We start from the raw sequence: 15,954 nt of genomic DNA, 5'->3' as shown, positions 1-15,954 counted from the left end.
GTTTGTTTCGCGTCGTCTTCCCACTGCAGGGCGACACTGCAGCCAGCTGGACAAGGAAGGCCTGGCCCTTATGTTCGGTGTCGAACGCCTCTACCAGTATCTTTGGGGCCGGAAGTTCGAGGTGTTCACGGACCACAAGCCGTTGCTGGGTCTGCTGGGGCTTGACAAGGCAGTTCCGGTGCAGGTATCTCCTTAAGTGGTATACTGGGCCTTGAGGCTAGCAGCTTACAGTTATCAGCTGGTTTGCCATCCGGGAATGGGCCTGGGATGTGCTGATGCCCTGAGCCAGCTTCCCCTGCCTGAGGTGATTGATGCCGTTAGAGAACTTTCTGAAGTGTTCATGCTAGAGCACGCGTAGACGGAGGTACTCTCTAGATCTGCGGTATCGCAAGCAACCAGCCGGGACCCACTCCTGTCTCAGATAGTCAAGGCAGTGTTCCGTGGGGATAAGTTGGTTCAGCAGGCCTATAGCCACAAGGCCTCCAAGCTGAGCTTGCAGCAGGGCTTCCTACTGTGGGGTTCCATGGTGGTGATCCCACAAAATCTCTGGTCCAGGGTACTGCATTTGCTGCACACGGGTTTTCCTGGCATGGAAAAAGCCAAGGTGGTGGCCTGGTCCCATGTTTGGAGGCCTGGCTTGGACCAGGACATGGCTCACATAATGCAGAGCTGTCAAATCTGCCAGGAGCATCAGCGGGCCTCCTGTCATGTGTAAATCACCCTCTGTCCGTACCCACAGAGAACCTTGTCCCGCATTTAGTGAATTTTGTAGCTCTTCAATGGCCACTACTTCCTAGTGGTGATGGACACCTTTTCGAAGTGGGGGGAGGTTCTACATGTCACCACTGCATCAGCAGGCGCGACCATTGCAGCACTACGACAGGTCTTCTCCGCGCATGGGTTGCCGGACGTTATCGTGTCGGAATATGGTCCTGGTTTGGCCAGCACAGGGTACCTGGACTTGCTGACGAAGAATGGAATCCGCCGGATGATGGATAGCCGCACCAGCCTGCTTGAAATGGTGCAGCCGAGAGGGCGGTGCAAACCATCAAGGACAAGCCCTAGAAGACCCATACTGAGGTTTTCCGGACGCATATTACCCGGAGACTGTTTCAGTACCGGACCACACCCCAGAATGTCACTGGCCGTGCCCCCTGTGAGCCCCTACTGGGTCGGATGGTCAAGACACCCTTCGACGTCTCGCATCTGGACCTCCGATCTATTGTGATCCTGAAGCAACTGAAGCAGAAGCTGGCTGCTGACCGAGGGTGCCGTCCCGGGCCTTCGCCGGAGTTGGCAGCTCCAGTTTTCACTAGGAAGTTTGGTCTTGCCCACCCTGATCCTTCGGACAGGTGGTGTCTCCTGCCAGCGCCTCATCGCTGCTCGTCCGCATGCCAGACGGGGCCACGTGGCACAGACACGCCGACCATGTTAGGCATCGCCTCGGGACCTGGCCAGCGCCCTCGACTGCCACTTCCGAGTCCCAGCACGCAGGAGGACTAGCGTCAGCACAAGTCGCTTCCAGCGGAACACCGCCAACCTCGGAGGCGGCAAGCATTGCCAGTGGCGCGGCACCCGTTGGGCCGGTGTCAAGTCCTACACCACTCATACGGCCGGCCACTGGTGAACCTCCGGACAGAGCCTAGCTCTGTCCGCAGGTTCAGCAGCACCCGGCCCATCAACACCTGTGCCCCGGCGCAGTACTCGACCGCGGAGGCAGCCGGATTCTTATTCGCCTGGATAGCAGGCACCGTCAACTTGTCTGGGACGGCGGCAGAGTCTTATACTCTGAACATGGACGTTTGTTTCTTTTATTTAACAAACAAACTCGGGTGTAAGGGGGTTAACAATACGTGATGCCCCGTTACCCCCAGTTTGTCTGTCGACAACAAAAAGAACGTCAAAATTTGAAGTACCGGACAGGTGGTCAATCACTCAATCAGACTTTATTTCAAATACATTTGTTGACAGATTTTGTTTGCTGGTCAATCTAAGCACATCGTGCTTGTTATAAGACCAAGCAGCAGGTGGTACAGCTTTCAATAGAGATATGAAACATACAATTACCGTTCAAAATTATACAACTTCAAAGTAAAATATTTTAACACACAAAGAATAAATACTACGTTTTCCAGTCACGTAAGAATCCCAATAAGAAATCACATATTACAATAAGCAGTCGAATACCACTTCCTCACATTTTTCATCATTTTACCTTTTGAATTATTATCATACAGTGTTGCATCAAGTTCGTTAAAGGTATCAGGGACATAATACTTTCTTGTTTTCTTTCCATAGTTTGTTAACACCCTTGGCTTAAAATACCTTTCTGTTTTTCGTAACGCAACATCTTTTTTTACCAATACTTTAAAAGAATTTGAATAATAATAGCGTGTAACAACCACATACTTAAATAGCTCCTGTACTGGAAGTATTCCTAGAACGTTATACTTTTCTTTTCTCTCTGATTGTTCTAGTCCGGTTCCATGAGTTATGCTGTTGACTAGGCGATCAATCGCTTGCTTTTTATAGTCAGAACATGTACCATATAATGTTATACCATATGTAATTACCGATTCTGCTAATGCCTTGTATATTGTAACTCTTAGGTTAATAGGCGTTTTCCCGCGCAGACTATACATCATGGCCGCGACAGCTCTTAGCTTTCCACAAACGTGTATGACATGGTTATTCCAGGTTAGATGCTGATCAAAAAATATTCCTAAATACTTGACCACACGCTCAAACTGCAATGGTTGACAAATACATGCGTTGCAATGTGGAGCGTGCAAATATACATTCATGTTAAATGCAAGCACCTTATGTGGATTCCTGAAGCAGATTAGTTTAATTTTTTGATGATTTATAAAAATTGAATTATGTGCGAACCATTCTACGATTACTGATATGTCTCTTTGGAAGATTTGACATTCCGAGTTAAAGTCACTCATTTGTAGCGCTATCGCAGTGTCATCAGCGTACTGAAAAAGTTTTGATTTCAGTAGTAGGACGCCGAGATCTGAGACACATATATTAAAGAGCATTGGCCCTAGCGTGATTCCTTGGGGCACACCACACGTTATTAATTTGAAATTGCTGCAGCTATCATCTATTTTAACGCATTGTAGTCGATCAGTAAAATAATTTAGAAAAAAATTATAGAAGTGACCTCTGAATCCTAGATTCTTTAGCTTGTTGAGTAATATCTTATGTACTACTGTGTCAAAAGCCTTTGATAGGTCTAAAAATAGGGCTAACACTACATTAATATTTTCTATTGATGTACTAATATAGTCAGAGAATTCTTCAAGCAGACTAATTGTGTTTTTATTCTTTGTGAAACCAAACTGTGCCATGTTATTCAGAGAATACTTTTCACAGAATGACTGCATTACAGAGACCACATATTTTTCCATTATATGCGCTATTGTGGACAATATTGCTATCGGTCTGTAGTTTGCGCAATCACTTCTCTTTCCGTTTTTGTAGACAGGTCTTACGATTGAAATTTTTAGTTCTTTGGGTATTATGCCCGTTTCGAAAATTCCGTTTAGAATCTTTAAAAGTACTTCTTTTAGTCTGTGAAAGTTGAAGTACATATCTCGAGGGCGGATTTTATCAAACCCCGGTGGCTTGAACTTTGCCATGCCTTGAATTATCGTCCAAAGATCAACTTCGGTCATCGCTGGAAGATAAGCTGAATGCGCGCAGGTGTCTTCGAGGTTTATTTTATGCGGACGACATTGTGTTGCTAGGTAATAAGCAAAGGGATTTGCAATGTCTGGCTAACATCTGTGGACAGGAACGCGAGAGTGCAGGTCTGAAATTTAGCGTTAGGAAATCAGCTATTACGGTATCCAATCAAAACAGTGAACAGACAGTCTTAATTAACGGCCACGAAATACCTCGGGTAAAATAATATACATATCTTCGCATGGGCATCAACGAAGGCAATAGATATCTGCAAACACAGGAAAAAACAATAACAGTCAATGGGAAAAGAAATGCAGAACTCATTAAGCATAGAGCGCTATGGTGATACTATACGTACGAGGTACTCCGGGGTATGTGAAAAGGTGTAATGGTTCCAGGACTTACTTTTGGTAATTGCGGTTGTTTGCTCTAAAGCAGGGGTACAATGAGTACTCGATGGGAACCAAATGTCAATGGGACGCCTCGCATTGGGCGCTCACAGGGACACAACAAATGAAGCTGTGCAAGATGATATGGGCTGGACTAGTGTTGAAGTGAGGGAAGCTCGCAGTAAAATTGATTATGAAGAACGATCGAGGAAGATGGAAGAATGAAATGGGCAGGGTGAGTGTAGAGCTATTTGTACAGGAAGAACATTGATTCAAGGTGGATGAATAGATCTAGGAATCTTACCAGCAAGTATGCGGCCGGTAGGGTGGGCAACACAGCAACAAAGAACGTGAAGCGGAAAGTCAGAGAGGCTTAAATTATGTCGTGGGTGACGGCAATGGAAAAGAAACCTGCCATGAGTAACTACTTAAGAGTATAAAACGATATCAGGAAAGAAAGAATTTGTGTTAACTCAAAAGCAAGCTCATTACTTTTCGAAGCGAGTCGGGATGCCGAAGGACATGCACCTATAAAGCGAGATATAAGAAGGACGAAGAAGCATATGCTTGCTGCGGTAAACCTAGGGAAACGATGGAGCATGTTTTATTAGACAGTGAAGGTATCTGCCCAGAGGTTGATTAGGGCACCACTGGACTCTTAAGCCCTTGGGTTCAGCGAGAGCGGGGGGAAGTAAACTTGTCCGCAATGGTGATTGGTAAGAGGCGATTGGAAGATTGGTGAAAGGATAGTAGGAAAATTACAAAAAAAACAATATTCACAATACAGGGTCAGACTATTTGCTGATGGGAATAAATCGTGCATTTTCTTTTCGTTTCTTGTTCTTTAACCTAGGTAGGACATTAGGCAGTAGAATAGCAAAAGCTTGGTGGCACAAACCACTGCCCCGTTTCAAAAGGGACGCTATAACATCCATCCATCCATGCATCCACATAAGCGCGTGTGTGTGTGCGACGGATTGATTTGCGGATATCCCTAGGTTTTCGTAACTTGTACGCCGCGATGTCCTAGCGATGTAATTCCTTCTCCCGCTTCGACAGTGGTTAGAGCGACGCTCCGCCCGCGTTATTAACTTGATCAGCCGACTGCCAATCGTGGGCGATGAGCCTGGCAGTCGGCCGGAAGGCATCGCTGCAAAATCATCTAGTACTTGCACCTGCTTCCTTGTATGCGCCAAAGTAAATCTTAGTGAAATTGTTTTTTTTTCCTTTTGCAAATATCAGTAACATACAGAATGGTCATGACGCCTTCGTTCTTTTCCAGCTACGAACTAACTAGCACAGTCCATAGGCTAGGCCTAGTCGCATCCATCGCTTCCCCTGCCTAAAGTCGGCCATGTTCGTTTTGGACAGGGAAGAACCGTTACTCCCATGCATGAGGGAGGGAATTTGCTCTAATTAAAGATGAACGCCCGAGACATGGTCGTTTCTCCGTTATTGTAGCAAGGGTCACTCCTTTTTTTTTAGAGTTCACGGTGTGCCTCATAATCCGAATTTGTTTTGCACGTAGAGCACCATAATCCTGCCAATATGTCTGCCGCGATACGATGTGCCATGTGAAGCAATGACAATACTCAACCGTCTCACATATTACTTAGGACCACAAGCACAACAGGCACAACTGCACCTCAAGCAAACGCGGCTCGCTGTATGTTGTGTACTACGCAGACAAAAAGCAGTAGTGCACGCACGGTGACATTTGCCATCAACTCACTACTCTCGTAATGCACTATACGCTGAAGAAATTATACGTTCGCAGTCAGCATTGCCGCTAATTTGCGTCAGAGCAAGCAAACAAAAAGCTTCGCTTACATCGATTCGCACACTGCGTGGAATACACATAAATTTTAGACTCTATATATATCCTTAAGAATGGCGCTCATTAAAGTAATACTTTCTTTCGCAGTGAGCAAAAGAGACTGTCGTGTCCACGGTAGAATTGATTTAAACGGCTTCAATCCCATGTCCATTACATCATTGGCAACTTCCATGGGATCATAGTCGTCAAAATGGGATACAAGTGACAGGAAAATAAGCAAGCTGATTAACGGCAAGACGGCAGAAGCTTGCACAAGACCTCAGGAAAACAAAATGAGTTTTTAGCAGCGTGGTCAGGGGGCCATGCTGTGGTTTGAACGTCTATTAGAAATCCCCCAAAATATTTTGGGAAAGGTGAAACCGCTGGCAATCTCAGAACAGCATTAGCTTAAATATAGATTAACTAAAAAAAACATAATGTTGACAGCATGGCCCAATTTCGCCACAAATAAATTGGTTGTTGAAGCAGTCCAGCTGAAACCTGATGGAGCGAAATTAGGCAAGAGTGTCGGCAAGTGTTGGAGCGAGTTCAAGTAGGTCCTGTGCCCGAGCCAGCGCCCGACAGCGGTCAGGTGACTGCACGTATACCTGGTCGTCAGTGGTTACAGGGTGATTCGGATTTTAAATTTTGGTCGCCGCCTCCATCACCTAAAATACAGTGCACTCTAGGGTGTCACTCTTTGACGGCTGGTACCGATTCTCGGGCAATTTAATTATTTAATTTATTTAATATCATACTCTTAAGGCCCGGGGCCATTATAGAGAGGAGCGGTGATTATTAAAAATTACTTAGTTGACAATATTCTCGAAGTTAGTGGCGTCAGAAATGGCAGTGATGGAGGCAAGGAGGCAGTTCCTGTCATTCGTCGTTCGTGGTAAAAAGGAATCAAAAGAAACGTTGGTGGGACAAGCCGGAACTTCAACCTTCAAACGATGATCCGTGCGTAACGATACGTATAATGGCGGGGAGATTAGTCCATCCTCAAGTGTTTCGTTAGTGTAAACAACCTAATGAAAAAGGCATAGGCAAAAGTATTTGCGACGTAACTAGGTTAGGCAAGCCAAGGGTTATTTGTATTCACGAGGCACTTGCATGACGAGAATAATTCGAAAGAATAAAACGAGCAGCTCGGTTTTCAATGGATTTGACGGTATTTTTTAGCTTTGCAATAGAAGGGTAGAAAATTGAGCATGCAAAATCAAGTTTAGGCTTCATTAAGGATTTGTACAGATGAAACTTGACAGCTGCAGTTGCCGACAAAGAATTACGCCGTAAAAACCGAAGCATGCGATTAGCGTTACTGTGCATGCAATTTATATGAATGTTCCAGATAAGATTGAATCGCAGTAGCCAGGGTTAAAAACGACACGATAGAGAACACAGTCATTGGCGAATAACTTGTGAGGATTTAATTTGGTCTGGGAGGTCATTAATATAAATTAAAAATTATACTGGTCCTGGAACTGACCGTTGCGTTACACAGGATGTTACTCGAGCAGTAGAAGAGAAATATTCGTTAGCATAAACAAATTATGAACGGTTAGAGAAAAAATACTTAATCCAAGCAACCACGATGGGATCAATTTTGAAGTTATTTAATTTAGTTAGAAATAATGCATGCGAAACAGAATTTAAGGCTTTGGCGAAGCCTAAACATATGCAGTCAATAATAACGTTAGTATCCATCGCCTGGAATAAATCATTAGTGAATGACAAAAGCTGTTTTCCGCAGGAAAAGTGTTTTATAACTGTGTTGGTAGGGGGTGAAAAATAAGTTTGACTCGAGAAATGAGATCAGATGTGAGTAAATTATGTGCTCCATTAATGTGCAGGAACGCTGGTTAGGGATAGAGGCTTTTAATTAGGTGGAGAGCAACGATTACCAGACCTATGTACGGGAATCACGATCCCTGTTTTCCAATCTTTCGGAAGGATGGTGGTTTGAAGTGACTGGGGGGGACGACGAAGATTTCGCGCAGTAATAGTTCCCTTAAGAAATTTCGTGTTGATACTATCTACTCCACTGCATTCAGAATGTTTTGAGATCTGTATCAACTTTACAACGCCATCAAAATCAATGGTAATAGGAAACCTTGAAAAATAATCTACCTCAGGAAAAACAGCGCTGGCGCACAGCACAGAATCCGAAAATACGAACGCGTCATTCAACACTTCGCAAGAGACGCTGCAATCAACAGGTTCGTTCTTAGGATCGCCCAGTTCAATGGCACTAGACTTTTTGCCGTTGACCACACTCCAAAATTTATGTGGGCTGTCTTTCATAAAAGAAGGCAACTTGTTCTCATAAAGTGTTTTTGGTTTCGCTCATCACTGCCATTCATTTTCGCTCGTTAGAAAAGCCTTTTCTTTTTGTTCAGTAAACGTTTAAGACGCGAGTTGAACCAAGGTGCGCGAGAATTAGAATAAATACGTTTTTGTGGGATGTACCGGTTAATAAGGAGTTGGCTTTTTCTTTGAATATGGACCAGTTTTCTTTAACCCTTCGGGAGTGGAAACTTGGAATGTAGTCAGTGATGAAAGATTCTAGTTCGTTATTAATTGCGGCAAAATTAGCATTTCTTAATCACGAATAACTTTGAACTAGGTAACAGACAGGATGGTAAACTGTAAATTATACTGAGGACAAGGACAAATTATCTCACGTGCCAACTGTCACCGTCCTCGAACGGCCAACATTCCTTACCGCCGTAGTTGCTTAGTGGATATGAGGTTCGGCTTCTAAGCATGAGGCCGCGGGATCGAATCCCAGCCAAAGGAGCCGTATTTCTTGGTGTTAAAAGCGCTAAACGTTGGCAGGACACGAGATGGCACTTCGCGCCTCGTGTCCCGTCTGCGTTTTGCGCTGTTAACACTAGGAGAGAAAACCAACAAGCTGAAGCTGCTATTCTAGCCATATTTAGATGGGTGTGAAATGCGAAAACAACCGTGACTAAGGTTTAGGGGCACGTTAATGAACCTAAAGTAGTCCAAATTATTCTAGAATCCCCCACGAAGGCGTGCCTCATATTGAGATCGTGGTTTTGGCACGGAAAACCCCGTATTTACTACGTAACGTTCGTTAAAGATGTCCTTGGCAGTCGCACAACTCTTCATTACAGGTAAATGTGAGGAGTTGTGCGCAAGGTCTTTGAGTATGTGGGTAGCCTTAATGGCGTTCGATACCTGCTAGTTTACATATCGGTTACATAATAAAGGCGGAACGGCAACATGGTAGACAATATGGAGAACAGACCAATCACGAATATATTACTGCACAATTATCTTAAATAGCGTTCTTCCTTCACGCACGTGAGGAGACCATGACACCGTGACAGGAGACTATCTATCTATACCCAAAGGTGTACCTCGCCCGGTTGCCAGTAAATGTCGCGTAATATTGCGAGCAGCTTCGGCCATATCATGCTAACGGACGACGACACATAGACAGTTTGTTCAATTCTTGTGTAATGCTATTCCTGCAGGTGCAAAACCAACATATCCATGAACATATCATAATACTTGAGCACATCTCGATTTGCAGCTGCTGCGGTAGCGCACAAGTGCGGACAGCAGTGTCGCTAGGAAATAATTAGGGGCACCTTAACGTTATCGATAGGTCAAGCGCAAATGCCGTCCACGACGGCGCCCACGGTAGACGCTGTGCCATGTTCGGACGCTACGAATGTGCGCCGACTGAAGAAAAGCTGCCACGGATTGCTTGTGACGGTTACACTAGCTTGTTTACTCAGTAGCATCAAAAAAAAAAAGAAACGTATCAAAAGCCCACAATTATTCATCACTCGTCGCGACAAAAGGCTCTTAGGACCATAAGTCATTTCCAGGCGACGAGGAGCTACGATTTATCAAGAGAACTGATAACGCAGGCGGGACAAGCATTGCGGCAAAGTTCAGAACACAGAGATAGCTTTTAATTATTTTATTTTTGTTTTATTGACGTTATCACCACGTCACCGCAGGAAGCTTGAAAAGTTTAAGTTCAGTACGCCACGTGGTGGCAGTCACGCCAACTAAGCCCTCGTGTCCAGCAAGGCTGGATACGGGCAGAAGCGCCAGCAAGTTGGCACCTGCTAAATCATTTCTGGCAGCTTGGAAGGGTTCTTCGGCATCGGACGTCCAGCGGAGTGGAGCGGACAGAGCCTTAGTGGTCTTGAGAAGCTCGGTCAGTGGTATAATAATTCGGGTGATATTCGGTAGAAAACGTCGGTGAGCAGCCCAAGGAACTCCTGGAGCTTTTGCAGTGACATTCGGCAAGCGAACCCGCACTAGACTTGAACTATCTTTTCCAACGGTGATTGCTTCATGAGTCCCGCGGTACCCGAGGAACCCAGTGTCGCGTACAAACACGCACATTGCGATGTTGATGTTGATGCGAGGTTGATGAGAAGACCGGGTTGCTGGAGCTAAGAAAATAGCAGACGCAAATGATTATGTTGCTCGGCAGAAATACTTCCTACCAGTAGGTCATCGAGGTATGCAGAGACGAAAGGAGTCACCAGGTGGCCTCTTTGATAAACCCATGGAACGTCTGAACAGCGTTTCTCAGCAGCGTTTCTCAGCAGCGTTTCTCATGGCAGCGTTTCTCATGGTATGGTGGCCTACTAGAAAGCCCGAATGGTATCGAAATTGCAGTCTTTGGGATGTCCACTGACTCGACAGGATTTCATTGTAAGCCTTCACTACAACTATCTTGCTGAATATTACCATTCCAGCTAGGTTGACTACAATGTCATGTCTTTGAGGAAGTAGAGAGCCATCACGCATGGTGCGCCAGTTGAGCGCACGGTAGTTGTCGCACGGTCGTCAATCCCATAAGACATGCTTTGGTACCATGAGGAGCACTGAAGATCAACTAGTTGAAGATGGACGAATGATGCGCTGTTGCAGCATGTGGATAACAAGGCGGTCACCGGCGAGGCGTCTGGTCTGAAGAACACTATGAGGCCTGTGGTGACAACATGATGCGTGACGTTGTGAGTACTGGCCGCTCAAGATTGCAAGGTTGCGTGATGGCTGGGAAGTCTGACAGAATTGATGCGAAGGCAGATGATGGTATCGGGGGTACCATTCTAGTTGTTGGTGTCATAGGCACGAGGATACCTTGTATAGACATCATAGTCGTCGTGTCCGCGATAGCACGACGGTCCACGCTAAGGACGAAATAGGTCCCAAAATCTGTGCCCATTGCTGACATACGCACGTCTGCAACAAAGAACGCCCTTCGGAAGGTGCGTCGGAGAACTAACTCGATCGTAAGAGAGCGCCGGCCATATGTGTTGACAGAAGAACTGTTGGCTGCTTGGTGGCGCTGTTTTTTTGGTGCGCTGCCGGTCTAGTCGCGAGGCAGGAACAACGCTGACCTATTCGCCTGTGTCCACGAGAAGTCGTTGTCCGGCAACCTTGTCAGTCACGTAGAACAGGCGGCTGGTCGTATGACCAGAGTTACCGGCCGCCATCACTGAATCTGTGGCATGCTTCCCTGCCTGCTGCAAGGGGAACGGCACTGAAGTGCGTGAGTACTGAATTCGTTGTGGCACCAGCCATATGTGCCGCGATCAAGGCCGGAATGGGAGCTGGACAAAGTAGGGAATTTGGAAAGGCAATGGTGGTCACGTTGATGACGACGGCGCAATGACCGTATTGCAGTAATGGTCTCATTAGGTTCGTCAATAATTTGCTCAAGGCGAGACTGCCCATCGACGAGTCGCGGCAGCGGAACAGTCGTTGTTGTCTCAGTGCCTATTGCGGAATAGACAGCGATGCGGTCGGCGAGCCTGGCAAGATTGTCGAGGGACATGTCTTCTGGTGTGGTAGCGAAGACAACCACCAGATTCAGTGGCATGAGCTCAAGAAACAGTTCACGCAGCAGCATGTGTTCACCTCCAGCCTACAGTGACTGAGAAGCCGCTTCAGACGATGTAGAAGTTGCGACGCTCGACGGTCGCCGAGCTCCTCTTCGTTGGGAAGCTGCTGGAGGCGCCTGCGCGCAGACACGGACTTGCGTTGCAGCACCGTTGTTCTGAAGTGGTCCTAGGGTGTGGTGCTGTTGGGTGCGTCCACAATGTCTTATAACTCACAGGCTACCTCTGTAGGAAGTGCCGAGACAGCGCAGAAGGACCTCGCGTGCTGCGAAGTAATGCACCGTAAGTCGAAGATGACTCCACCTGAGTAAACTAAGCTGCAAGATTTTGTGGCCAAAAGGGCGGCAGATGTGTCCCGTTGTGACGCCATCTGCGCTGGTCATTTCTCTCGTTCGTGGCCTCGTCCATGACCTCGTGCTCACCATACGATCACGTTCGGGTAATCACGTTATTGGGACGGAGGTTAGGTCAGCAAGAACAATGTGCGAATCAGCGAGCGAGAGACCTGAGAGCAGTTATGACTGATGGAAGTAGAAGAATATTTTTGTATTCTTTTTCCCTTCCTTTTTTAATCTCGCCGCTCGTGTCACGAGCACGAAACACACGCGCCGGAGCACGTCATATATCAAAGCCGGCCGAGTAAGATGGCTGCTAGAGGGAACTGCCAGGAGAAGCAATAGTTGCAGAAATCAAGTAAGGTATTTTTGACCTGTGTGAAGTGCCCGTTACAATAGCTTGCACAAATTCAAGGGCTGATGAGGTTAATCTTATGCCAATTTTTTGCATTATTATCTCTTCCTTTGTGAACGGGTTTGATTTTCGTAGTGGTCTACTCGTTTTTCCCAAGGACCTCATGAATAGCACATGAAGGTACTGTGAGGCGCCATGCCACTTACTGCTTCGGAAACAATTTTAAACCTCGTCAAATTCCGGGCACTTTTCAAAATATATGTTTAACATTAAACATAGGGAGCGGTTTGCAAAACTTTTAAGGTCAGATACCAGATTCACATGTTCATTTACTCCAAACATCATTTGTAAGCGGCGCTAATCTTTTTTAAATCAATATTGAAGATGAACGTAATTTTATTCTTAAAGCTCACATTAAACACGTATGAGAAATACATCACAAGGGCCAGAGCGACTAATAGCTTTCAAACAAAATCAAGAGACGAGCTTATGATAGGAGGGAGTGACATGCTTAAGCATTTTCCCCCATCAAATTCAAATTGCAACTTCAGCTGCGCTGACTTGATAATTTTTCTTTTGACCTCAAGTTATTTCGCTTTACCAGTTTCTCTTCTTCTCTAGCCATCTAACTTTTCTTTTCCAATCCAAGGTGACATAAGCAGGTGTATGGGTAGATTTCCTTGTACTCGTACATGTTACTACAAATTACACTGCGCAATCATAATAGGTATCGAGACCCCATCAATCTACACGTATTATTTTTCAAATTTTTTTAGGGAAGCTTAACTGGTGAATATGAGATTAGATATGTTCACGAGTGAAATTCGATATCAACTTGCGTTGGCTTGACGTAACGAGTCGACTGTTATAGTTAGGGCTTTCGCTGAGTGATCCGAGGTGCCAGTCGTGCTCATGCGAGAAATATATTTCTTTGTTTCATCCCTTTTAAAGACTATTTCTAGTTTTGACTCTAAGCTTGTCTGTATTTTAGTAGGATTATCGCCAACCTGTAGGAAATCTAAATGAAAGTCAATGTGGAATACATTAAATTCAAGAGTTTGGAAAGACCGTGATCAGAAAGAATACCAGGTGACATTGGGGAAGTTAAAGTTCCCAGCGAATGTTGGTCTGTCATTCGCTTTTATGTGACATTGCATATAATCTTAAAGTTGATCCAGGGCTCAGACAGAAGAGTTAGGGGGTGTATAAATATCTCATTGTACGCCTTTATCCTGTTACCATAGGTTTTACAAAATGAGATTTCCAGTGCAGGTGCTTGAGCCATTTTAATGAAGTGAAGGAAAATTTTAGACAGAATCACTACTCACCGGCCTCTTCCATCGCAATCCGAACGAAATCTTCGCAGATCCTTGCAATAGTTTCTCTGTCAAGTATGCCGTCACCAAGTTTCTGTAAGTGCGACTAGTTCACGACTACTTCATACAATGCGAAGAGGGCTTCAAGGTGCCCATGTTGGTTATACAGTCCAAAATACAATGCGCATGCAAACGTAGTTACGGCCCAAAGTTTCACACAGCTACGATTCCGCAGTAGTTTTCGCATGCTGCTCGTCGACAAAAACTCTGCGTGGTGGTCTATGGTTCGCAGAATGAATGTCTCCGAATACCCTTTTTTGACAATAATTCTCAGTATGTGATTGTATAATCTCATGTGCTAAAAAAAACACAAGTCACAAAGCGTCGAAAAAATAAAAAAAGCACAAAGACACACAATGCGAACATAATAACGACACCATGCCGTCATTTCTGTTTTGTTTTCTTAGGCACAGAAGCGTGTCCTTATCCAAAAAACCCCTAGGCCAACTTTGTCTGATTTCTTTACTGATACACTGATCTGCCACCATGTTTTCATAAAGAGATGCAGAATTCAGCGCATGATTACAGTGCAACATCTTAAGCCGACTTGCTGATCTTTTCAAAAAGATAATGATTGCACGCACGTCTGTCTCACTGACGCCCAGCTCCGCCACCGCTCGTGAGGTCAGAAACAGGTAGGGCACACTGTAGCCAATGCCGCAGAAAACACGTGACAGGGAGAAGACCCGGAAGGCTGCGTCGGACAGAAGCCGGAAATTAAGCATCTCTCCCAGCACTGCAGCCATCTGGTAGGAAAATAGCGTCCTGCAAGAAACACATGGTATAAACAATGAGTCTGAGCAGTTGCTCTAAAAGATGGGTGTGCGGTGACGTCAACTGGATGGAAGGTTTTCCGTGAATAAAAGGTACATGCAGGACAGTAGCTACACCTACTTATAAGACAGGTAGTTTCATGTGAATGCGCCTATCGCTGTACAATGCTGAGGCATTTGAAACTACAGGTTTGGCTTTACAACAAAACAGGGACTTTTCGCAGAAGAAAGTTAAACATGAGCCAAGAAATTTTACCAAACCACAATAAGGAAGTTCAGGACTAAGAGAAATCAGGACTATTTATATCAGCAAATGCTACATTGATACAGCTGCGGCGGAAGTCAGTAGAGTAAAAATCATGCGTACTTGTTTATCTTAACTGGGTGACCATTTTCACCGTCTAACAAAAGTTATCGCTTAACGCTGGACGCGCCCGCATTTACCGGAAGTTTTCTCGAATAATATCGATGGTTCTATGTGCTGTTGTCACCGAAGCTTGTTTAATATGATTGCATGTGTGACGCGAATTGCGTCAGAACTGTCTGGAAGACATGCGGGTGCCAGCAATTACGCAGAAACCTTTGATGAGTCATGTATAAAAGCCGACGGGCTTTACCCGCAGATCACATTTTCCACGATCGGCGACTGCGCTCACCACTATCGTTGTTTTTTGAGTGAAGCCTCTTTTTGAGGTCGCACGTTCGTCCAGAAAAAAGGTAATTTCATCATGAACGGTATTGCTGCCTTCTTAACCCTCACTACTTCATGACATGCGGTGGAGGTGCTAGTGCGTTCATGTACCCAACGCCTCCGCGCAGCCGTGATCCAAGCGCCAAAGCTCACGACAACGCCCACGTCGCCAAGGACAAGTGAGCTAACCGTAGACACCACGGAGTGCTACCGGAATAAGGACCCCTTCCCGAAAAGACCAGAGGGATCAACCCCAAGTCAGCAATTCCAATGGCTGGCCCAGGGTACGCCATTCTGATGCAACAACCTCGGGACCCACAAACCTGCTATGTATCATCGTCTGAAGACCCAAAAACCTGACTGGAGACCTATAAAAGATCTGTGACCTTCAACAATACGGACTCCGACAAGTTGCGGCGCGTATAATTCGAATTAAAAGACGCCGCCAGAACATGGATTGAGAACCAGGAGTCGACCCTCACAATATGGGACCTGTTCCGCAGCGGCTTCCTGTGAACCTTTACAAGAGTCGTGCGCAAAGACCGAGCCTAAGCGCTACTTGAACCCGCATGTAGCTGCCGAACGAGAACAACACAATCTTTGCGAAAGAAATGACTCGCCTACCA

At 45.6% G+C, this 15,954-nt stretch overlaps 1 protein-coding gene across 1 annotated transcript in view; it reads right to left on the bottom strand.

The window, feature by feature from the left end:
- LOC142571273 (monocarboxylate transporter 13-like) overlaps positions 1-15,954 on the bottom strand; it is a 682,600-nt gene that overhangs the window by 172,686 nt on the left and 493,960 nt on the right. Inside the window, exon 10 of the mRNA XM_075679507.1 lies at positions 14,449-14,629. Within this exon, the coding sequence (XP_075535622.1) occupies positions 14,449-14,629 (181 nt within the window). The remainder of the gene's footprint in view (positions 1-14,448; positions 14,630-15,954) is intronic.

This window comes from Dermacentor variabilis, chromosome 2, assembly GCF_050947875.1.
Source record: "Dermacentor variabilis isolate Ectoservices chromosome 2, ASM5094787v1, whole genome shotgun sequence".
NCBI lineage: Eukaryota > Metazoa > Arthropoda > Arachnida > Ixodida > Ixodidae > Dermacentor > Dermacentor variabilis.
The sequence above is the reverse complement of the archived record's forward strand: the minus strand, read 5'-3'. Positions and strand labels throughout refer to the sequence as shown.